This window comes from Pipistrellus hanaki, assembly GCF_964339955.1.
Source record: "Pipistrellus hanaki genome assembly, chromosome: 2".
Taxonomy (NCBI): domain Eukaryota; kingdom Metazoa; phylum Chordata; class Mammalia; order Chiroptera; family Vespertilionidae; genus Pipistrellus; species Pipistrellus hanaki.
In genome coordinates, this window is record NC_140504.1 from 10362385 (window position 1) to 10387768 (window position 25384).

The 25384-nt window shown below is 43.5% G+C and overlaps 1 protein-coding gene across 6 annotated transcripts in view; it reads left to right on the plus strand.

Annotated features, from left to right (window-relative positions):
- The window catches only part of APP (amyloid beta precursor protein), a 210202-nt gene extending 192077 nt beyond the window's left edge, over positions 1-18125 (plus strand). For all 6 annotated transcript variants that reach the window (XM_084871393.1, XM_084871394.1, XM_084871395.1 and 3 more), the window contains 3 exons: positions 4809-4909; positions 7404-7550; positions 16847-18125. In XM_084871393.1, coding sequence (XP_084727519.1) covers positions 4809-4909; positions 7404-7550; positions 16847-16948 — 350 coding nt within the window. In that variant the 3' untranslated portion in view covers positions 16949-18125. The remainder of the gene's footprint in view (positions 1-4808; positions 4910-7403; positions 7551-16846) is intronic.
- Positions 18126-25384: the final 7259 nt, after the last annotated feature.

The following is a 25384-nucleotide window of genomic DNA, read 5'->3' on the forward strand; positions in this document are numbered from 1 at the left end:
GGGCAGCAGGGACAGGGGAGTGACATCTTGACAGCTAATCTCGTTGGTTTGATGAATCTCCGTCTGCAGGGCTTCTCAGAGGGACTTGAATTAGAGTAAGTCAGACACAGCTCCGGCTCCCTTAATCTCTTCCTTATTTCGGGTGCCACGCACGTGAATGTTAGGGAGCCAGCAATCGGCCCTCCATCCTGTTCCGCCTACGGGTGGGGCCAAGGCTGAGGGTCAGTTTCATTCTAACCGCAAACCAAGACCAGCCCCTGTTGGCCATTTGCCTTGGGCCTATTTTTTTTTTTTTTTCATGGCATTTCCTGCTTGATTTTTTAAAGGAAGAGATGCTTTTCATCTACAAATATTAAAATGTGAATTAAATTTTATGTAGGCCTTACCTTGGGCATGCTGGGCTGATATGTTCCTATTGAAATATCCACCAAAGTCAAATGATTTTTCTTTTCTTAAAGAAAAATCTGACACGAGTAAGACCTTTCCATATATTGTCAAACAAAAACATTCTGCTTTTAGGGAAGAGCTAGAGAATAATTAGAAGTAATATATAGATGGAAAGAAGGTCTACGTAACGTCTTTGTTGTAACAATAGCCATAGTTCATTTTAATATTTCACAAAGATCGATACCCTAACTGCCATGGAGGGTCAAAGGAAATTAAATAAGTTCCCTGCTCTGAATGGAATCGGAGAGGTGCACACAGCTTGTGCATTCAGAAAGATGAGATGGAGTTAGAAAGGCAAGGATACACAGAACATACAGGGTGAACCAGGAAGTCTGTGATGTGAGCAGGTGCGGCACTAACAAAGGGTGTGCTAACCAGGCAGTTGCTGGAGGTGAGGTCTGGGAAGGGTTTGAACAATCTGAGGGCACAGCTTAGGCCAAGCTGCCTTTCTTACACAGCGTATGGCTTGGGTTCCCCCAATAGAAGAAGGTCATGGGTTGGAAAGGATGCTCAGAGAAGTGAGGAAGATTCTAGTTAAGGCATGTGTATGAATAGTGGTATTTGCTGGAAATGCATAACGACATAGGTGTACTATCCTATATAATAAAAGGCTAATATTGCAAATTGTCCTCAGGAGTTCAACCAACCGGGAGTTTGACCGCGCACTATGACATGCTCTGACCACCAGGGGGTAGCACAGAATGAAGGAATGCCCTGGCTGCCATTTGGCAGCCAGCAGCCAGGGGAAGGAAGGCCCCAGTTGGCAGCTGGAAGACACCAATCGGCCCTGATTGCTGGCCAGGCCTAGGGACCCTACCCATGCATGAATTTCGTGCACCGGGCCTCTAGTATTTTTATACTTGTAGTGAGTCTGTGAGCATCTGAACCAGTTTCTCCCCGTGTTTTGTAGCATTCGTTTTGTTTCTTCCCTCACCACACTTGATAAGACTACATGCTTGAGTCTAAGGCACCAAATTAATATGTTTAGATTTTTCCAAACTTAGAAACCTTCGCCCGGGGTTGTCATATCAGGTCATTGTGTTTGAACAGTCACTGTTATCACTCTGAAACAAGTAATAAAGGGTTTTTGTATAATCACAGCTGAGGAAAATGACCTCTCCTTGCCTCTCACATCTGAACTACCAGGGCACTGTAACTTCTAGAATGTGGAGTCAGGTAGTGAGCACAGTGGTGATTTTTGAGCCTCGTGGCCATTGCAGCTACTCCCTGTGGCTTATTTCCAGTGAAAAATAGACTCCGGAGGACAAATTACACCATTTGACCAGAATAAAGAAGAAAAATACATTAGCAGCCTCTTCACAGGGGTGGAAAGAGAGCCTCTCCACTGTAACTTATTGCCACCCTTCTCTGTCCTTGATCCCAGGCCACGTGAGAGGCGTCATGAAGGCTGTGCCTTTTCTCCCTCAAATGCACACAGACAAGGACTTAGAAACTGGCCAGGACTTAGAAACCTGGAGTCACACCAGGGCGTAAAATGAAATCAGCACAACCCAGAAGATGCATCTGTGGATCCTATAAACAGAGGTCCCTGCGATGTATTGAACGCTGCCCATCATGTTTAATTACTACGCAGGGTCAACTTCCTGTCACTGGTATTGCCTATGTGCAAGCTTATTAACTTTTCTCCCCTTTTAGTGAGATGTGCTTAATGTACAGAAAGTCTTTTCATTAGATGATTATAAATGCTGTGCAAAAATGAACTAGCAAGAGCTCTTTGGGCTGAAACTGTCTTCAACTATTGAGCTTTAATCATCTGTTGTTCTGATTTGATAGAGGAAATTGAAATTTTTTTTTTTTTTTTTTACTAACAAAAGTATTCTTGGTATCCTTTGAGAAATAATATGGGCTTTTAAATTTTTGAGGAGCACATTTCTTTCACTTATTTTTTGATGTGATTATTTGGTCTCACAGATCTAAAAGAAAAACTATTTAAAAGACTTTTCTAAAAATCTCCGAAGTATAATATTTACTATTTTATTGCTATACCCTAGTGACAGAAAAAAAAAAAAAGGATGAGTTGTAAAGGAATCACTGTGGTTTTACAAAGATCTCAGATTTAAAAGTGCTTGTGGAAAGATAAAAATATACAGCCAATAAGGATAAAAGAGTATTAGTGTCACAGCCCAATAAAAATTAGTGTCAGAAATATTAAGGCCAAATCAGGTGAAACTTAGAAGAAAGTGCTAATAATTTTAAAGCAAGAAAATAAGAATGGAGAACCACTAGTCCCTTGTATTGGTTATCTACTGCTGTGTAACAAATAGTCCCATGATTTAGCCACTTAAAAATAACAAGCATTGAGTTTCTTACAATTACTGTAATGCTCAGGATATTAAGCAGGGTTCAGCGGGTGCTTCTGGCTCAGGGTCTCTCATGGGATTGCATGGTGACATCTGCCAGCGCTGTATCATCTGAGGACTGATGCGTGACTGGGACTGGTGGGTCTGTTTCCAGAATGGCTCCCCCACACGGCTGTGGACAGGAGACCTCAGTACCCCACCAGGTGAACCTTTTTATAGGGCTGCTTGCATGTCCTCACAACGTGGTGGCTGGCTTTCCCAGACCAAGAGAAAGAATAAAAAGGAAGCTGCAATGTCTTTTAACGACCTAGCCTCAGAAGTCACCCACCATCACTGTCGCCATATTTTAATCATTAGAAGCAAGTCCAGGAGAGGAGTGCCAACAGATTCTTGGATCTATTTTAACACTGTCGCCCATCTCTGCCCAACTTCAAATTATTCTGGCCCAGACAAACTGCAGACTAAGGGAACCTGAACGTGAACTCACAGAGCTGTTCTCCATGATCCTTGTGGAGACTGGAGAGCAGGAGAAGACCTGGGAAAGTAGGAATAAGAAAATGTAGTTCCGACAAGCAGAAGGGAAAGATGGGGGTGTTACCATCTACAAACCAGCTATAGATTGAGATCGATCTTGAGTCTGCCCGGACAGCCTGTGAAATGGAAACTGAGCAACTGGGCAAGAAATGGGTGATTGGTCATAGCCAGCGTGGGTTCCAGAGGTCTGGTGCAGTTAGTTATCCTCTGTGCCTTCATAGTCTGAGCTGCTAGACAGAGCGTCAGATGCCGGGACACTGCTTTTCTGTTCCAGCGAGGTGTTTGACACGTTTCACAGGGCCTCCAGACAAGGTGGAGAGAGGGACTGAACACAGACAAGAGCCTGGGTCCCAGGAGAGCTGAAGGGACCGGGAATGTGTAGGTGGAGTAAGAGGAGAACCAGCAGGACCCATTGGCTCTCCATCGGCATCTGATCTGTTCAAGGCTGTAACGCACAAGGCAGGGCTGGGCTTGTCACGTGCTGAACAAAGAACTTACAACAAACTGATTTGGGGGTGATGTAAGAAAGGCCATTCTGTCTGAAAACGGAAGCAAACTGATATATTCGCCCTCTGTTCAGGCAGGAGCCGAGAGTTAGCCCTTGGTTGGGGACACCCGAGAGGACATGATTTTAAAAGCCCTTTTCATTCTAATTTTTGATATTGAAACACTCCAGTGTAGAAACTCATGCTTTGTACTTTCTTCTATTTGCTTGAAAAAAATGACTTTGCATTTTTGTTTTTAAGCTTCCAATTATTATTATTGGAAAAATGAAACCCATTGTGACCTTCGGTGGGAGAGTCATAGCAATTTATAGAGAAGGAAGTCAGCCGCAAAGGAGCATTTTCAAAGATTATGTGATCTTTATTCAGCCCGCGAGCCAATTACATTCCTTATCTCTGACTAAATCGCTTAACTAAATAAATGATAGGATTTTTACAAGCCTCACTGCATAGATCCAGGAACATAATTTATTGGTTGACGGAACAAAAAAGCTTCAAAGTGGCAGTTCTACCAGATAATTAATGTTCATTTTTAAAGGCTTTTATTATTATTTTTTTCCTGAAGGACTATGAGCACATGTAAAAACACATGCAATATGCCAACCGATAAGCCCCTAAAACAAACCAGCCTATTCTAGAAACAAACCTTGCAAACCCCCAGCTAGCGCTTCACTTCTGGTTTTCCTCATTTAAAATAAATAAATATATATATATATATATATATATATATATATATATATATATATATATATATATATAATATTCTTAAAGGTAGTCAAAGCTCTAGCTTCAGATTTCTTTAATCTTTAAAAAAATTGTTTTGTTTAAAATAGGTGTTGGTTAAGGGTTTATATAGAGGGACCATTTTTCTTGAGAGAAGTCACTCATTTCCTCCAGCTTCAGGCCTAGAAAGGGTCCGGTGTTGTAGCGTGGTTGTTCATAGAGAAAATGCATGGAGTTGTGTGCATGTTTTAATGATGGTGTCACGCTTATGGTGCCGCAGGTTCGGGACTGACCAACATCAAGACGGAAGAGATCTCGGAGGTGAAGATGGACGCGGAGTTCCGCCATGACTCGGGTTATGAAGTTCATCATCAGAAACTGGTACGTAGGATAACTGGCCTCTTCCTCCCCTCTGTCTCGCCAAATGATGTATCAGCTCTTGTGCGTTGATCCAGTTAAAAATTAAAAAAAGATTAAGAACACAAGTGAAGCCAAAACCTGTTTGGCTCAGTGGAAATCTCTCTTTCCAATATTCACAAATAAAATTTATAAATCCAACTCTTAAACTCCCAAAGAAATGCCTTTAATATATTATTTATGCCTTGACTTTTCACTCTAAATAATTGGAACCCATCAGAAACTGACTTGAGATTCAGATTTGCATTTTAACTCCCATAATTTGGGGAAGAGGGGAGATAAAAGGACATTTAGCTTTTTGGAGCGTGGTTTTCATTGGCAAGTCAATCAGGATAGTGATTCTAGAATCGGGGGCATTCTTCATCTGGCCGATGTGAAAGAGATTAAAAGAAAAATGGGGAGCTGCTGCAGAGTTGGAGCCGGTGGGGCTCAGAGCTGGGGATGAATGTGGGGCTTGCCTCTTCTGGTGCCATTGTCATAAAAGTCCGTTGCTGCAATTACACCGGCTGCGACTCCTGTAATGCGACAGTGATGAATGGCGGCGGCGGCAATTAGGAGGATCAGCTCCCTCTACTGAACTCCTTGATAAGATAATGCCCTGTAATTAGTGGGATGAATATTACAAAATTACAGTATTTTCTTAAAGACACAGGGAGATGGCCAGACATGCCTTTATTCCTGATTACTTCGTCCTTGTGTCACTAGCTAATTAATGATTTGCTTTTTATCAATAATGTTGAGCGAGCAAATTCCTGAGGAAGGTGGAATACTTATGAGCAGCCGCTAATTTTGTTGCAAATAGACTAGGAGTAAAACGCATAGAAATTGGCTGTATATTGTCTTGCCTCTTTAAGATTGCTAGGCTGTTAGTTTTCATTACGGAAATCAGTCATTTTACTATCCTTGAGATAAAATAAAAATAATATTTAGGGAATTATTTTCATTAAATTTTATAGCAAATGTGAAATATGTTTAGTAGTCATTAGGCCACATGACCCAGCATGAGATCATCATACAACAAGATGATATAAGTTGCACCCTAACCAGTTTGGCTTAGTGGATAGAGGATTGGCCTGCAGGCTGAAGGGTCCCAGGTTCGATTCCGGTCAAGGACATGTACTTTGGTTGCGGGCACATACCCAGTAGGGAGTGTGCAGGAGAAAGCTGACCGATGTTTCTCTCTCATCAATGTTTCTAACTCTATCCCTCTCTCTTCCTCTCCATAAAAACAAAAATCAATAAAATATATATTTTTTTAAAAAGATGATACAGGTTGCAGTTCTTATACGTAATTCCATTCAAATAGTTAAATTTGAGGAAGAATGGCCTGCTTTATAAACAGTAGGTAGGAGTGTAGTATAATAAGTTTATCATACTGAATAAATTTCTTCTTCACAATGACCTTCAAATTCTTTCTACCAGTATATGTGATCCAAATAAACAGCAACAATCTTAGTTGTGTTTCTGGAGACAATGTAGTAAGGAAGTATGAATTATTGTGACTATTAAAATTCCTGCACATTATTTCCCTTTGAAACAATTGTCTTTTAAAACAAGGTTAATTAGTGTCCTACTGAATTATCGTGGCTAAAAGTGGCTGACAATATGTCCTTTTTCTTCTGTTTAACTCCTTTGTTTTGGAATGCTTATTCCTGTGTATTGGTGTTCGTCTAAGGTGGTGATTTTCAACTTTTTTCATCTCATGGGGCACATAAACGATGACAATTCTGTGGCACACCAAAATATAGGTTACATTTTTTGCCCATCTGACAAAAAAAAAAGAAAAAAAGAAACAGGTATAATTTGACCCTTCACATTGGACAGCTATTGTTGTATTAGCTGTTGTCATTTTTTTATTTGACAATCGAAGGGGAAAGAGGTCAGTGCCTCTGACTAATAAGGTGTTGTGTGTTTTAAATTTTGGGGGCCCCCAGTGTGCCATGGCACCCCAGGTGAAAATTGCTGCGCTGAGGAAATGAGGACATCTGCGGGTTGGGAAAGCACCTAAGGCGTAGTTGTCGTGCATCAGGGCTCCCCGTTTTAAACCTGCTGTGACTAGGAGAATGCTGACCTCCTTTTATAATCACGACTCATAACTATACAGCTTTTGATCGAGCCAAGCTGCTGTCCCACCTCCCAGCAAATGTTCCACCGGCCAGAGGGTCCCAGGGTCCTCTCGGCCTGTTTTCTTGCTTCTCTGAGGACAGGTGTGGTGAAAGTAGGCTTGCTAGACCTGGGGAAGCCACCCGTTGTCCATCATTCTATCTATAGACTAGAAATGTCATTCTTAGTAAATAGAATGGGTGATCTTTTTGTTTCAAGCATGCACCAAAAAAATGGTGGGACCAGCAATTCAAACTTATAGCATGAGAAACATGGAATAATTCTAAAACTGTCCATGTACCTCATCAAAGTGTCTTGTGCAGTTACCCCCCCTTTTCTTGATTTGTTTTTCAAGGTGTTCTTTGCAGAAGATGTGGGTTCCAACAAAGGAGCAATCATTGGCCTCATGGTGGGCGGCGTTGTCATAGCAACAGTGATTGTCATCACCTTGGTGATGCTGAAGAAGAAGCAGTACACGTCCATCCATCATGGTGTGGTGGAGGTAAGTACACGGGCTGCGTGTTTGCAAGTGGGAGTTAGAGACTGCAAGGGGATGTTTTTGCTTGGCATTAGACTAAGGGTCATCCAAGTATTTCTCTTAAAAAAAAATTTTATATACATATATATATATATATATATATATATATATATATATATATATATCCCTGCATAGAGCTCTCAAGTTTCAGCTCCTTTCTTGCTTTGGTCTTTATTCATTCCGACATAGGAACTATTGAGGCATTGAGGTTGTGCGCCTACATCAACTTCTCATCATTCGTATTGAAATAGCAAACTATTAATCATAACGCCTGTCATAGAAAATTGTGATCACCTCCAATGTTAAAAGAAAGAAAAAAAATGTGGTAGAACTTAAAATCGAATAAAGGAACTACAAGGCTGCTCTCCTCAAAAAAAAAAAAAAAAAAAAAATCTAAACACATCTATTCCCAGACTTTTTGTGTGTTTCATAAATAGTCTGACCTCTAACTAAAACCAGGTAGTAGTAAATAATAATTATCAGTAAAGAGTCTTACCTCTAAAGTTTTGCAAAAAGTTATGTCATGCCCAGCTGGCATGGCTCAGGGATTGAGTGTCGACCTGTGAACCAGGAGGTCATGGTTTGATTCCCAGTCAGGGTACATGCCCAGGTTGCGGGCTCGATCCCCAGTGTGGGGCGTACAGGAGTCAGCTGATCAATTATTCTCTCTCATTGATGTTTCTATCTCTCTGTCCCTCTCCCTTCCTCTCCTAAATCAATAAAAATGTATGAATACAGTGGTGCCTCACACAACGAACTTAATTCATTCCAGGAGCAAGTTTGTTATGCGAAAAGTTCGTTATGTGAAACGCGTTTTCCCATAACAATACATGTTAAAAAAAATAATTCGTTCTGTAGCATAAAATATGCTAAGATGACATAAAAAAAAATATGCTAAGATGACATATTTTTATTTAGATACATCTAAAAGCATAATTTTTTTTTTAAAAAAACACACATTTTTTTAATTTTAAGACAGACTAAGTAGAGTCTACCGAATCTTGCACATCTTCATCCATTTTCTGCTTTTTGGCCGATGGTTTCATGAAAAACCTGTCCAAAGTTCGCTGTGCGAGGCGTTCGTTATGCGAGGCACCACTGTATATTTTTTTAAATCATGTCATACCAGACAGCTGAGCAGAACATACACGGTTATTCAAGATGTCAGCCTGCAACCCTGCCCTTTGACCTAAAATAGTCTAGTTTTGAGCCATTTAGTGCAGCAGGCAGAGAGAAGACCCACCAGTGACAGTCGAGGTTACTGCACAGTTATGTCCCTGAGACTGTTTCTCCCCACACGCCAGTCTGTGACTGACACGGCTGTATATAGCACAGCAGGTAGTGGTTATACCAACAAACTAGAGTAAGCTGCAAGATTCAAGTATGATTTCTTAAACCTATGATATAAATTATTGAGAAATAAAATTTACAAATAACTTCTTTTCATGCTTTTCAAATACAGTTGAGGGGGAGGACACCTGTGGTACATATGATTTCTTAGAAAACAATTCGAGACAGTGAATTAATCCATCTTGAAAAGTCAGATTTTTAGAGCCGAAAGAGATCTCAGCAATGACTCAAACTGATCTTCTCATTTTGTAGATGAGAAAAGAGACCCAAACAGAAGTGTTTGCTCAATGTCAAGCTAAGTAGGGCCAAGGTCAAAGGATACATTTTCCCACCTCCTCTTCATTGGCTTTTCCTTCAGAGAAATGTCCAGGTCTTTCCCAGTGAATTAAATTTCTCACCAAACCCAAGGAAACATGCTCCGAACCATTCTTGATTATGGGGGAGCAGGAGCAGTCTAAATATATGAAATTTGTGGCAAAGCCAGACACCTCACTGTCACAGCCCCTAACATCTCCAGGCTACTTGTTTATAGTAGCTACTGATGAAAATTGGTGTTGAGTCTTATTTCCTCTGTGAATATGGGTACGGATGTGCTAAAGAGCAGAGAAACAAATGAATGAGTCCAGGGAACAGGTAGCAAAATGTAAAAGAACTGAGTGGTTAGCAAACTAGAGTGTGAGCACTTGAAATCAGCAGTGACAGCATCATCGAGTTTGATGTATTGCTCTTTCTTAGTAGGATTTCTGAGCTTGTGTCCTATGAAACAGTCCAAGATAACATTGTTACTAGCATTGGTTTACCTCACTTGTAGTCAAAACAGTTTTGTTTTTCATTTTAATTCCAAGTGTGGGCAAATAGAAGTTTGTTCATACTTGAGTAATTCAAAACCTTTTTACATTTGCCTAATGTAATTGTGTTTTAATTGCCTTGGACTGATAAATCAATCCAAGAGGCAGCTTCCTTTTAATCCAAGTGCCTGTCTCTGATGCCAGAGGCCACATACAGTAAGTCCTCACTTAATGCATCAATAGTGTAAACAATGTATAACAAAATCAATTTTACCAATAGGCTAATTGATAGAAACAAGAGTCACGTTTCTCTTGTTTGGCATCTCCTCCACTTTGTAAGGAGACGCCATGGATTGGGGGCCTGCTGTACTCGTTTGCTCGGGCTGCCATGGCAAAGCACACTGAGGGCTCCAACCACAGAAATGTACTTTCTCACGAGCTGGAGGCTGGCCATCTCAGATCAAGGTCTCATAGACAGCTCGTCTACACCTTCACCTCTTCTTCCCTCTGTGTGTGTCTGTGTCCTGACCTCCTCTTCTCATAAAGATGCCATATTACTGGACTAGGGCTTACACTAATGATCTCATTGAACCTCAGTTACCTCTTCAGAGACCCTGCCCCTAATATAATCAGATTGTGGGGTACCAGGGGTTAAGACTTTAATGTATGGGTATGGGAGGTACAATTCAGCCCTTATCAGAGCTAAGGATGCTGGGCAGAGAAGGACACTGGCGCAGGGGCTGTCTGCCATGGTTATGCCAGGGACTGACCAGGTACCTACTTGAAAGGACACACCCCTAACCCCACCCCAGACCCAGGGAAACTGGCTTTCCCAATATGGGGCTGGGAACCTGAGTGTTACATTTTCCTGTCTGAGTCAGACACGTAAGAATCATCTCCGGTATTCCGTAAGTCTACTTCACAGCTGCCTACGTGGAATGTTTCTTTTGGTTACCATCCTTGGGTTTGAAATATCAGAGAAGTTGACACTTCAACACAGATTCTGGAAAGAAGGAAATAATTTTTAAGCCAAGAGGCATCCTTCAAGGGACAAAATTATAGGGAGGGCTGTTATGCAGCTCGTCTCTTGATACTCATCTTGCTAGCTTTCTGAGAGCAGCTAGAAACCTCTCTAGAGTGAGTATCCCGCCTTCTTTTGTGTTTCTGAAGAAATACATTGTCAAGCTCCTTGCTGAGCTGGGTAAAGCAGTGCTGGATCAAAACTTCACCCAAGGGGTACCCACCCTCCCTGTGCTTATGAAAGTTATAGCTAGCTGGGGTGGTAGAACTCGGACAAAGACCTGCAGCCCGCCTCTCTCACCTGGCCCACTGAGTCTACCCTCAAGGGAAGTGATTCTACAAACGTTTGCTGTCTGTCTCAGCACACTCTCACACTCAAGTACCTGGAAACAAGTTCATGCCCAGCTCTGGTTAACCTGCTTCATTAGCTACTGATCCTACTTCACGAAGAACAAAGAGGAGTAGATGAGTAGTTGCAGTTGGACTGACTGGAATCTAGTGGGGACAGCCCAGCTGGGCTTCCCACCATCAGTGCATGAAGAAACCATGGTGAAGGCGTTGGTCCCCAGGACATCTCTCATTCTTAGAGGGAGAGATTCCGACAGGCGATGATGGCACTGGGAAATGAAAACGAGCCTAGTATTGTTATTAATAGAGCTGTTCCCCGCTGGAAATGAGCAGCCGCTAGTTTTTGTTGTTAACGGATAAGCAGTAAACATTGATTTAATGATTTGCTTAGCCATAGGCCAGAGAGTCATTCTGCGAGCCATTAACCACGGCTTCCCGGGGAGATGAGTGTGCTTTATTTGTGCCTCAAGCAGTGGCACCATGGCCCTCGGGTACACTGCTTCCCCATCGGACCCCCTTCCTTGGTGGCTGGGGAGCCTGGCTCCAGCTGAATTATCCACTGTGACTCCTACTGAAATCGGTCCTGCAAAGCCCACTGACCCCTGGTTCTCTTTACTAGTAGGTGGGACTTTCCTACACAGGTGTCAATGGACGGTGGATACTTAAAAATATACTCTGAGTGGCCAGATTATTATGATCTCTGAACGCATAATAATCCTGCCACTCAGTGTATATCCTATATAATAAAAGGCTAATATGCAAATTGTCCCCTCGACCAGGAGTTCGACCAGCAGGCAGGCCAGCCAACCACCCATGTCCCCTCCCCCTGGCCATGCACAAATTCATGCACCAGGCCTCTAATAATCTGGCCACTCAATGTATATCATAGCTTTTTCCACTCCTCCCCCGAATGGAGACCTTGCCTTTCGCGTCGGGGACAGACCCCCACTAAAGGCTGGTGTGGCTCAGTAATTGAGCGTCGACCTATGAACTACTAGGACAGATATTGTTGGTGGGTACAAATTTGTAAAGAGCGGTAAAACAGCCCTGGAGATCTAATGCACAGTAAAGTGAATATAGGCAATATTGTAATCATCAAATTTGCAAAGAGAGTAAGGTATAATTATTCCAACCACTAAAAATAAAGATAATTCTAAGGTGATAGAGGCACTAATTATCGCCACAATGGCAGTCATATTGCAGCGTATACATGTATCAAGTTAACATGCACAGCTTAGATTTCTATTGGGTCGGCAACTAAGTAATTGCGGATTTTTTAAAAAATCAGAGACAATTTTTTCATGGAACTAAATAACTTTATTCTGTAATGTATTGCCCATTTTGATCAATGACCTTTTGCCATCTTTCAGGCAGCATCATAATCCCACGTTCAAAAAACTTCTGGTTTTTATTAGCAAAAAACTGAATCAGGTACGATTTGACATCATCATCATTATTGAAATTTTTACCATTCAAGGAGTTTTGTAAAGATCGAAACAAAAAGTAATCAGATGGTGCAAGGTCAGGACTATCTGGTGGATGTGGCAAAACATCCCAACCAAGCTCCATTAATTTTTGCCGAGTGACCAAAGATGTGTGTGGCCTTGCATTGTCATGATGGAATACAACACCTTTTCGATTTGTCAATTCGGGCCGCTTTTCTTCAACTGCATTGTTTAATTTCGTTAGTTGTTCAATGTAGACATCAGAATTGATCGTTCGGTTGGGTGGTAAGAGTTCAAAGTAGACAATTCCTTTGTAATCCCACCAAACTGATAACAAAACCTTCTTTTGATGAATATCAGCTTTTGATGTTGTTTGAGTTGGTTCACCTGGCCTGCTCCACGATCTTTTCCGCTTGATATTGTTGTAAACAACCCATTTTTCATCGCCAGTTATCAGTCATTTTAAAAATGGATCATTTTCATTACGTTTCTTTAGCAAATTGCAGCTGCTAATGCGTTGCGTTAACTGTGATTCTTTCAGTTCGTGAGGAACCCATGTATCGAGTTTTTGAACATAGCTAAGTTGCTTTAAGTGATTTTCAATGCATGTATGTGATACATGAAGCTTCTCTGCAATCTCACGTGTTGTACTTTGACAGTCTGAATTGATTATTGCTTTGATTAGGGCGTCATCAACTTCAACTGGACGACCAGAGCGTTTTTCATCTTTGAGTGAAAAATCACCAGAACGAAATTTGGCAAACCAATTTTGACACTGCCGTTCTTTTAAGGCTTCGTCACCATAAACAGCACATAACTTTTTATGAGCTTGCGATGCGTTTTCCCTTTGCGGAAATAAAAAAGCAAAATATGACGAAAATGTTCCTTTTGATTTTCCATTTTTCAACGAACGCCACATGAAAACTACAAAACAGATCAAAAAACTTTTTTTACTGATTAACAGCTGAATAGCCAACTATCAAATAACAAAATGTGTTTTACATTTGTACTACGTCTGCAAACTAAAAATTCAACTGAAGCCTTATATGTGTGAAACCCGCAATTACTTAGCTGCCGACCCAATATAATGTCAGTGGCTGCAGATATCACTGCTGCCATCTAACTAAAAAGTCAGAGGGACTATTCAGAGTGTGTACGTGTGTGGTGTCATCTCAGCTAGCGATAACTGTCCCTGCCCGGCGGGGGGATAGGGTTTCTGTCCCTGATGTCATTGTTCTATCGCTCTTTCTCGGCTTTAAGGGACCTAGTGATATATATTTCAGAGGGAGAGGGAGAAAGGGATAAAAACATCAATGATGAGAGTCATTGATCGGCTGCCTCCTGTATGCCCCCTTCTGGGGATTGAGCCTGCAACCCAGGCATGTGTCCTGATTGGGAATCAGTCCATGACCTCCTGGTTCATAGGTCAATCAATGCTCAACCACTGAGCCACACCAGACAGACAAGGGACCTAATACTAAAGTGCTGGTGCAGAGGCCCTGTCTGCTTGGGGTCGCAGTGGGCTGGCCTTCCATGGGGGTCCCCGCACACTGCCATTCAGCTGTGAGTGACAGGTGGCTGAGCCCTGCTGGAGAGGAAGGCTCACCCACCCACCACGCTCCTCCCTTTAGTGGTGGGTAGGCTTATCCATGCACATGGGGACTCAGTGTTTCCGGGGGACGGGCAGCTCTCCATTTCAGCAGTGGAGCAGCGTGATGCTTCTCTCTGCACCTGGAAACGTGGCAGCGCTGGCAGATCAAGGTGGTGTGTGTGTGTGTGTGTTTTAAACCTCGGCATTCTTTGAAGCTTCAGGTCAGAGGTGTCTCAGCGCAAAGAGATGCCCAAGTTTGAACAGCATGCTGCCACAGATGGGAAAACATCTGTGATATTCCCCCTAAGGGGACAGGGACTCTGAGAATCCTTTCAAACAGTGTCCTCTGAGGGTCACTCGGAGACTATGGGGAAGGCAGAGAATATTGACACATCTTTTTTTTTTTCTTTTTTTTTTTCAATTTTACTGAGGCATAATGGACATAGAACGTAATGGTTTTAGGTACATAACATGATGAGTTGATACATGGATATATTGTGAAATGAGTACCACAGTAAGTTTAGTCAACATCCATCACCTCGTATAGTTATGGTTTGGTTTTGTTTTGTTTTATATTTTTATTGATTTCAGAGATGAAGGGAGAGGGAGAGGTAGAAACATCAATAATGAGAGAGAATCATTGATCGGCTGCCTCCTGCACACCCCCCACGGGGAATCGAGCCTGCAACCCAGCATGTTCCCTTGGCTAGAATCGAACCTGGGACCCTTTAGTCCTCAAGCCGATATTCTATCCACTGAACTAGACCAGCTGGAGCTATAGTTACAGGTTTTTTTTTCTTGTGATGAGAACTTCTAAGACCTCCTCTTTTAGGAACTTTCAAATGTCCAATTCCATTATTAACTATAGTCATCATGCTGACATTACATCCCATGACTGACTGACTTTATAACTGGAAATTTGTATTCTACACCCATTTTCACCAACCTCCTGCCTCTGGCAACCACCAACTGTTCTCTGTCTCTGAGTTTAGATTCCACATGTAATTAATATCACCCAGTTTTTGTCTTTCTCAATCTGACTTCAATTTGCATAATGCCCTCAAGGGCCATCCATGCTGCTGAAAATGGCAGGATTTCCTTCTTTTTCATGGTTGAATAATTGAGTGTGTGTGTGTGTGTGTGCACCTCATTTTTGCTATTCATTCATTTCATTGTTTTCATGTCTTGGCTGTTGATATTGAAATGCTGCGGTGAACATGGGGGTGCATATATCATTTTGGCTTTGTGAATTCATTTCCTTCAAATAAATACCCGGAAGTGGAGCTGCTGGTCATGCGGTTGCTCTATTTTCAGTTTATTGAGGAGCCTCCACACTGTTTTTCCATCGTGGCTGCACCCGTCTCTTAGGCTAAAGCATTCATCAGACAGTGTGGTCTAGTCACAGTGTCCTGTCGAGCTCCATCCCTAGACAGGTGTCTTAGCGCCAGCACAAGTGCCCTGGGCTTTTTGCTTCGTTGGGGGGCGATGGGACAGCAGCGTGGGGTCAGAACCAGGCCAGACTGGCTGTGTCTGCGGCGGGGACCCCGCAGAGGAGCTGGGTGTCACTGTGCAGTGCTCGGGGAATGGGCTTGCCATCTTCTGGAAATCAGGTAGGGGCCCCAATTCCATCGTGTGCAGAATAAAAAGATGCCTTTGGAAAAAAGAACAACACCTTCCGCACACTGCATCCTAAAGTTTCTTTGGAAATACGCTGCTTTTTTTGTTCTGATTCAATTTGTGTTGCTTTTGTTCATCTTGCAATGCTTTCACAGAAGAGAAATTGTAAAAAGAATTACAAAACTAAGCTTCAACTCAATCAGCAAAGAGTTCAGTGCTTGCTCTCTTCTGTGCACTGTGAGAGGGACAGCAAATACACTAGACCCTGAACAGCACTCCCCCCCGGTATAGGGGTGAGCACACCGTGTCTGGGTGCAGATGGCATGCCTCCCCCAGCCCTGTCCTGACAGTGACTCTGGGGGAAGGTGGGGGCACAGGGAGACAGACACTGTACGTTTACAATTGCCGGCCAATCTTAGAGATAAAGCACCCTATCAACAAAGGATCTATTTTTAAACCTTTAGCCGGACATACTTTTGCACTATCTTAGTGCTCACTTTAAAAACAAAAACAAAAAAGATAATCTATAATCTAGAATAGCATATCCTTGTTCTATTTTTCCTGACTGCGCCAAAGAAGAACCCCTTTGATGTATAGGCATTGTTATCTCCGTTAACATACTCTCAGACCTCTCTTCCACATATTAGGTAAAAAACATGAGAAAAATTAAACATGAGAAAAACACACAGTCTCCATTGGAGTGTCTCCCAGTATCCTTTGCTGAATTTCCTCACGATACTCTTGGATGTCTTCCTAGTTTACCACCACACTTTCCAGGAAAGCAGTCTTCCACCGTGGTTTTCTTGTCTTTTATTGAGCCAACAGAGAAGGGAAAATATATATATTTTCCACACTAGATGTATCCCCTTACTGTTGAGCTGAGGGAGTAACCAGTGAACACGTCAAGGTGTGAAGCGCCACCTGGTGGCTAGATGGAGCATCTGCGTCACTGGTGGGCACTGGCTTTTCTGCTCCAGATGCCCAAGTGCAGAAGAAGAGAGGAGAAAGGAGTGGGCGTCCTTTGCCATCTTGGTTTCTCCATGAGTCCTCCTTCTCTGTTGATGTGTCTTTTCACTCCCTTTTCCTACCCTTGCTTTCCAGGTGGACGCCGCCGTGACCCCCGAGGAGCGCCACCTCTCCAAGATGCAGCAGAACGGCTACGAAAACCCGACGTACAAGTTCTTCGAGCAGATGCAGAACTAGACCAGCCGCCGCCGCAGCAGCCTCTGACGTGGGACAGCCAACACCATCGCTTCCCAGCCCATCGGTGTTCCTTTACAGACTCTTGTGGAAAGACACACACCCTCCCGTTTTTTGTTTTTATTCTTTACTCATGACTCCCTGCCTTTTTGGACAGCTGTGCTGTAACACACAAGTAGATGCCTGAACTTGAATTAACCCACAGATCAGTAATGTCTTCTCTCTCTCTTCACTCTTCGGTCTCTCCACCACCTGCTTCATGGGTTTTGTGTACTGTAAAGACTTTTAGCGGTATCAGACTAATGCATGATTAGATGCTCTCCTGATTATTTATCACGTAGCCCCTTAGCCAGTTGTATATTATCCTTGTGGTTTGTGACCCAAATTGAGTCCTACTTGAAATAACGCTTTAAGAAATCGATGAGGGATGATGCTTCATATGGACGTGGGAGTGTAGCTGCTTCTCTTTGCCTAAGTATTCTTTTCCTGATCACTATGCATTTTGAGGTTACACGTTTTTAAGTATTCCAGGTGATTTTGAGTCCTTTCTCTCCCCCCCACCCACCCTCCCAGCACATGATTGCATTTTACTGTACAGATTGCTGCTTCTGCTATATTTGTGATAGAGGAATTACGAGGATACCCGTCGATTCCTTTGTGCCTGTTTTATGTGCACACCTTAGGCATTCAGATTCGAAAACTTCTTGGTCCATCTATCTTTGGATCTTTGCTAAAGAAAAGAATCCCTGTTCCTTGTAAGCACTTTTGGGGGGTAGGGGGGGACGGGAGTGCTCTGCGGGTCTCACATTACCAAGAATTCTCCCCCCAAAAAAAAAAAAATTTCTGCAGGATGATTGTACAGTCATTGCTTATGACCATGATAGCTTTCTACACTGTATTCCATAAATAAATTAAATAAAATAACCCTGGGCAAGAGTTTTCTTTGAAGAATGACGGTGGACATTCAGTATGGAGAGTTATTTTAGGTGGGAGGGGGGAGAGGCAGGTTTAGTTTACTTTAACCAGTGTAGGACATTCTCTCAGTAATACCAAAAGAGGAAAGGGAAAGGGGCAAAATCAGGGACTGGGGAACGGCATGCCTGGACATCCCCTTTAAGATTTGTCTTCAATTTGTACAAAAACGGTGTTTTCATGTAAATAAATACATTCTTGGAGGAGCGCCATTGTGCTGGTGTGAGTGATTCCATGGTAACCACCACCCAAAGATTGGGAGGAAGCCTAATGTTCTCTCATATTGGACATCCCCACCTGTTGTGTCTTAGTTGTAAGCTTGAGATGGAAAATTGGGGGCCAGTCTGCATCCCTCATGCTAGAAATATACCTCATACGTCTAACTTAGATTTTACTGGATCCAAAGCATTTTTGCTGCCACATCTTGGTCCTCAAAGTTTGTCCATGTCTTAGTCCGCTCAGGCAGTTCCAACAAAATCCCATCTCATGAATGTGTCTGTGTTTATAGCATACTGTTTCTGTCCATGTATCAGACTGTTTTTCTTCTAAAATCCTTAGACTGAAAATCCAGAGGCATCTTATACACAGAAGTCAGCCAAGGAGGGAGCTGGTGGGAGTGTAGCCGCCCACACCTTGTCAATCAGGCTTCCTCCGATCAGAGCCTTATGGTTACTGACCTCAGCTGATGCTGTCATTGGAGGTGGAGGTGGAGTGTGTGCAGAGCGTTCTGAGCCCATAAAGATGTCAAAAAATGAAAAAATAAACACCCGTAAATGACTGTCTTACTCTGCAAAATTCAAACTGGATGCGATCAGCTATGCAAAAGAGCATGGAAATAGAGCTGCAGAGAGACAATGTGGACCTCCTCCCACTGAGTGTATGATCAGACAGTGGAGAAAACAGGAAGAACAACTCCTTAAGGTGCCAAAAAAGGTTTTTAGAGGAAAATTGGCAAAGTGTTTAAAATATTGGTTTCTTAATTTGGTGTTGGAAAAGTCGGGGACATTTTATACATGGGAGCATCTTATACATGGAGAAACATGGTACATTTATTGTTCATAGTTCTGGAGATTGGACGTCTGAGGCAGGGGGCCAGCCGGGTCAGTAAGGCCCTTCCAAGCCACAGACTTCCTCTTGCACCCACAGCGTGGGAGGGGGAAGGGCCTCTCTGGAGCTTCTTGTATGTGTCACTGATCCCATTTGTGGGGATTCCACTCCCATGACCTAGTCACCCCCAATTTTCCCCCTACTGCCATCACATTGGGCATTAGGATCTCCACATAAGAACTGGGGGGCACACAAACATTCAGACAGACCATGGCAGCCCCAAATAAGACAGGGAGAGAAAAGTTCCAGGAAAATAAAAACTAAGACCAGCTGATAGCCAGTGTTCTAGCAAACAGGATTTCTGAACCTGGGCACTACTGACATAGTTCGTAGGAAATAATTTCTTGCTGGGGGCTGGGGAGTTGTCCTGGGCATTATAAGATGGTTAGCAGTGACTCGTTCTCTTCTACCAACTAGATGCCAGTAGCCACTCCCTGGTATGATCATCAAAAACATCTCTGGACACAGCCAATGCCCCACGTCCCTTAGGGAGAGCAAAGTCACCCCCATTTGAGAACCACACTGCACTATATCTACTCTAAAACAGTCATACGTACACAATTTTTCAGTTGAGGAAGCCTGTCCAACTGCTGTTCCAAAGGTCTAAGAACACACCCCAGACGGTGTGGCTCAGTGGTTGAGTGTTAACCTATGAACCAGGAGGTCAAGGTTCGATTGCCAGTCAGGGCACACGCCCAGGTAGCAGGCTCAATCCCCAGTGTGGGGCATGTGGGAGCCAACTGGTCAATGATTCTCTCTCATCTGATGTTTCTACCCTTCTTTCCCTCTCCCTTACTCTTGGAAGTCAATAAAAATATTTTTTAAAAGAAACTTTCCAACCTAATTACTAAGGTTATTTAAAAAATAAAAAAGAGCACAGCCAATGTGTTTTTGCAGCATTGGGCCTGGTATTGGGCGAACAGGAGGATCAGCCAGCACCATTTTAGTTAGATTGCAACCTTTTACACTAAAACACTAAGCACAGAAAAGTGAACAAAATCACATCCCCAGGCACCTTCTCCAATCCAGGACCCCTCGGGGAATGTCCGAATGTCAGTTTAGGCCTGATCCCAGGGATCAGACCTAAACCGGCAGTCAGACATCCCTCTCACAATCCTGGAATACTGGCTCCTAACCGCTCACCTGCCTGATTGCCCCTCACTGCCCCTCCTGCTGGCCTGGTTGCTCCCCCACACAGCCTGCTGCTTGGTTGTTTGGCAGCCCCTCACTAATCCCCCTGTCAGCCTGGTCACCCACAGTCTGCTGCTCCGTTGTTTGGCTGCTCCTCACTAACCCCCCTGCCAGCCTGTTCGGACTATATAGATAGATTATGAAAAGGTAATGCCTTATAATCTTGCTTCTCAAATTGAAGTATATTGAAAGCACTCTCCAATTGGTCTTGGGATTACTCTATGGGCAATTTACACAAAACTAATGTGTGACCAATTAGAATTATGGTGGTAGTTGCCCAAGCCAAAGACCAATGAGCTTTTGGAAGAGTTTGGTGTGGTCAACCTGGTGGGTGAGGCAGGGCATGTCGCTAAAGTATAAATGTGCATTTATCTCCTCATGAGTAAAGTTGGGTATTGTTTCATGTGTTCAGGGACCATCGTACAGCTCTGTGAGTTTTCTTTGTGTGTGTCTTTAGCTCTGGGCTGGAAGTCTGCTTTGCTATCAGGATGGCAGCCCTGTTGTCTCCTCTTTCCATGTGCCCCATGGAGCTGAGCCCAGCCTTTATTTTCAGCTCTACCTTTAAGTGTGTGTCTGTCCTCCCTAAGCACGGAGTTGGGTTTTTGCTCCATGAGCCAATTTGAAAAATCAGTTTTATGATATGGCTGCTATGTTTGCTCTCCATTCTCTAATATCTCATGTTGTCATTACTGTGTGTAATGCATTTACTGTCTCTCTTAGGGGGAAGGCTCTTGGCATATGTGTGAGTGTGTGTGTGTGTGTGTGTGTGTGTCTGTTATAGGAAGCTCTGTATTTTCATTCTAGTTACTTTTGTACTAATACTTTTTGTAGTGCTCTTAACTTATTTCTTAACCTTTTTCTCTCTTTTCTAAATGGTATTCTTTGACTCCTACCTCACACCTACACAACAGTCAGTGTTCTTGCCCTACTTTCCCCTTGTTCTCTCTCTTCTCCCATATTTTTCAGTTGCATTTGCTCTACGTGAATGCTTCCTTTTTCTCTTTTTCAGCCTTAGCCTCCAGTCCAGTAAGGGAGATGAAATGCACCGTCTGTCCTTTGCTCCCACGCATCTTTTGGTTGCATGAAGCTCACCCTTCCAGTGAATTCCCTGCAGCAGCCCAGGGGATAGTATTCCTGCAGCTCTGGCCAGTGCAAAACTCATTTTCTATCACTTAACACTTGAAGGGCAGCTTCTTTTTCCTTAAGTTTCTTGACCGTGCTGGTCCCTTGCTTTCCAGGTTATTTTTGAGAATGCTGAGGCCAGCCTAATTCTCTTTCCTTCCTAGTGTTGTCCTTTTCAGTCTGGAGGATTGGTGAGTATTTTTCCTGTATCATTAAAGTCTAATCGTTTTTTCAAAGCTACGTCTCAGAGTGGATTATTTGTGGTCAATTTTCCTAACTACTCACCCCTTCCTAAGCCCTTTCCATGTGTAGAGTCAGTTCATTTTTTTTTTTTTCTGGAACTTTCTCTTGGATTAGAGTTTTATATTCCGTTCCATTATTGGTATTTTCTTCTTTGGAGGCAGTAATAATATGAACAGATGGCCGCCTTTACCTCGTTTCCATTTCATTACCTCTTCTCTGATCCTTTTTTATTGTCTTTATCTCGTTTTCATTCTCTTGGTCATGTACCTTCTTTTATTCAGTAACCTTTATTAAGTTTTTATTTGAACCCTTCGGGTACCTTATAATCTGTTCTTTATCACGGACATGGTGCTGTGATTTTTCTTCTATTTCTTCCCTGAGTTCCATTCACTATCATTTTGTTTCTTTCTGGGGGGGTCCCCCCCACACACACACCCCTTGACTTCTCTCTTTAGTTTTTGTGTTTCTGATTCAAATGCACGTGGGAGAATTTTTAATTAATATGGAGTGTTAACAGTTTTCTTCAACTCTATGTTTTGTTGGGGGTGGGAGAGTTGGCCTGCAGAGCATCTTTCACAGCTTGGGGCGTTGTGCTGTGGTTCTCTGTGGAAATGGTCTGTTTTCTGCTTTCTTCTTTTTTTATATTAAATACGTTTTTATATTTGAGAGAGAGATAAAAACATCAACGATGAGAGAGAAAATCACCGATGGGCTGCCTCCTGCACGTCCCCTACTAGGGATGGAGCCCACAAGCGGGGCATGTGCCCTGACAGAGAATCCAACTCGTGACCTCTTGGGTGCTGGGTGGACGTTCACCCTCTTTCTGGTCCTGCTCATGGGTGGGCCGGTGCGCTCTGCTCGCCTGCGCAGCGTCTTGCATGGCTGGGCTGGAGGGAAAGGGTTGATGTATCCTGCTCCTGTTTACAGGAGGATCCTTCCTTTTCCTCTTTTTTCCTTCGCTGCCTGCTTCCCAGGTCACCCCCCTCTTCTCCAGGGACCCTGCTGTCCCCCAGAAGCCGTGCTTCTCCAAGCCTGACCCTCTGGCCCTGCAGCCTCCAGCCCCTCCCCGTAGCCAGGGCTCTGAGCTACCAGGTCCCCCTCAGGATCACGGTTTTTGTATATCTTGCTTCCCTGTCTTGTTGGGGGTGGTCTTGTCTGCTTTTTCTCCAAGGCCCCTGCTCCCCTCCCCTCTTTTGCAGGGATTCTCAGGCTCCTTGCCCCGATTTCTGTGCCCCTTGGCCTGTGGTGGCTGCCGAGGCCGGCAGGGGGCGTTCTGCTGGCATTTGTTGAGTTTTGTTTGTTTCCTCTATTTGCAGATCACTTGCGGGCTCTCGTCTCCCTCTCAGCAATGCCAGAGAGGGAGGTTTACCCACCATGCCCAACAAATCCCCACACTCGGATGTTTTAAAAGCTCCCAGGTGATTCTAATAAACAGCCGGCGTGGACAACTGCTTGACATATCACCATGTGCTTTTCAGTCGTTTTGCATCTGTTGTCTCCAAAGTGGGACTCTCTGGCCCCATGTTGTTTGCCTCCTACCTGAGTCCTCTGTGGGGTGCTGCTCTTCAGATCTGTCTCCTAAACGCCTTTCTCGTTCACCTGCATTAGAATTGCCAGCAAGACCTAATCCCCCCCCCCCCCCCGCGGAACCCCCCCCAAAAAAAAAAAAAATCTTTTTCCTGGATTCCACGTTGGACCTGATTAGATCATCTCGGGAGACCTAGGAGTCTGCATGTTTAGTAAGCCCCTCCCCCACCATAGTTGCAAAAGCCGTGTGAGGTCTGAAGAACCGCTGCTGTGGAGGCTCATGGACCCCGAGGTCGGCCCTCAGCTTTCTCTCCTCTGCACCAGCTCTCATAACCTCAGCCCCATGGAAAATGCTAGTTGTAACATGCAAACCTAAAGCTCAAATCTGAACCTTTTCCATGAGTTGCAGGCTGATTGCTATGTTAGCTTTAATGCATTACCCAGTTTTAATTATCCAGAAAATACAGAAGGTAGCAGTAAAAGAGGATTTACTCACAATCCCACCATTCAAACAGAAATATTGTTAAAGCTTTTGTATATACATTGAGTGGCCAGATTATTTTGATCTCTGAACGCATAATAATCTAACCACTCAGTGTATATCCTATATAATAAAAGGCTAATATGCAAATTGTCCACTCAACCAGGAGTTCGACCAGCAGGCAGGTCTGCCAACTGCCCATGTCCCCTTCCCCTCACCAAGCTGGCCGGATCCCACCCATGCACAAATTCATGCACCAGGCCTCCAATACACACACACACACACACACACTGACTGGCCAGATTATTATGCGTTCAGAGACCATACTAATCTGGCCACTCAGTGTATACTCCCAGTATATAAGCATTTGACTCACTTGCCATTTTGTTCATATCTTGTAGCCCATATGTTGCTTTTCCACTTGCATGACTGACTGCATAAGGGTATTCATTTTTGGGAATGTTTTTACTACAATCAATCATGTTTAAACAGATATCTTTTACCACAAATTATTGTCCTGTTCAGTTTTTGTGTTTTAATGAGAGGCAGTTTAGCATCTGCTTCTAGAACAGACTTTTTTGAAATAATTATTGTGGAGAGTATTACATATATCCTCTATTTTTCCCCCATTAACTCCCTGCAACCTGCCTTTGATGCCCCACCCCCTACCTTTGTCCCAGGCCCTCACTGCCCTGTTGTCAGGAACACAGACTTTTGAAACTGGCTCTGTCTCCGTGGGCCCTCGGTTTCCTCATTTGTAAAATAAGGTAACAGGACTTAATATGAGAGTCTCGAGGATTAAATTTGTTAATATATCGATATTTAGTATTTAGAGCGTCATGTGATATGGAGTAAATGGTATATAACTATTAGCTACTCAAAAGAGTGCCTGAGAAGTAGAGGGTAGATTTCATTCTTATCTCCTTATTCATAGCACCAGATTGACTTTCAAAGTGAAAGTCCCTCTCCCATCAGTAAAGGGCGTGGCCTCTCACAGGACCACAGGACCCTGAGTGCCGCCATGCATTGCCAGGGAGAAATGGAAACAGAGAGACAAATTTGGGGCAAACCATGCCCAACATTTTCCTCCCAGGCTGGTCGCTCAGGGATGATTCTCTTTGTAGAGGATTCTTGAACGGTCCCTAAGCCCATTCTCTTGTATTCCCTCTCCTTTACCCACAGACACAAGGGCCTGAGGGTGGTGTGGCTTTCTGCATAGAGGGAAAATCGGAGCACAGATAACTTATGTAATCCCCTTGCTTTCATTATACAAATAATTATCCCGTGGACTGCATTTGCAAATCAAATCAGAATACGAACCTCCCTTGTGGCTATTAGAGCAACAAAAATTGTCCTGTACTGCCCTCCTTGCAAATGACAGGCTCCGAAGCTGGCTAGCAGACCATGCCTCATTGCTAACAGCGTTCTTTTTGAAAAGGTTTTAGAGTAACTTCCAAAGTAAGTGGCCAAGTATTCCTGGAGAAGCTGTTTTATATGTTCCAGAGCCCGTTACCATGTTTAACCTCCCTGCACTGAGCTTTTTCTGGGCTGGGCTGTTTCTCCAAACCGGGACCTTAGCAGTGAATGCAAGATTCCCTGGTTCAGTTTGTGAGATGGACACAGTGGCTTCATCTTGGGTAATTCACTCACTTAAAAGTTATGGCTCAGTGGCTCAGTGGATAGAGAGTCGCCCTGCGGACTGAAAGGTCCCAGGTTCGATTCCGATCAAGGGCATGTATCTTGGTTGCAGCCACATCCCCAGTGGTGGGTGTGTAGGAGGCAGCTGATCGATGTTT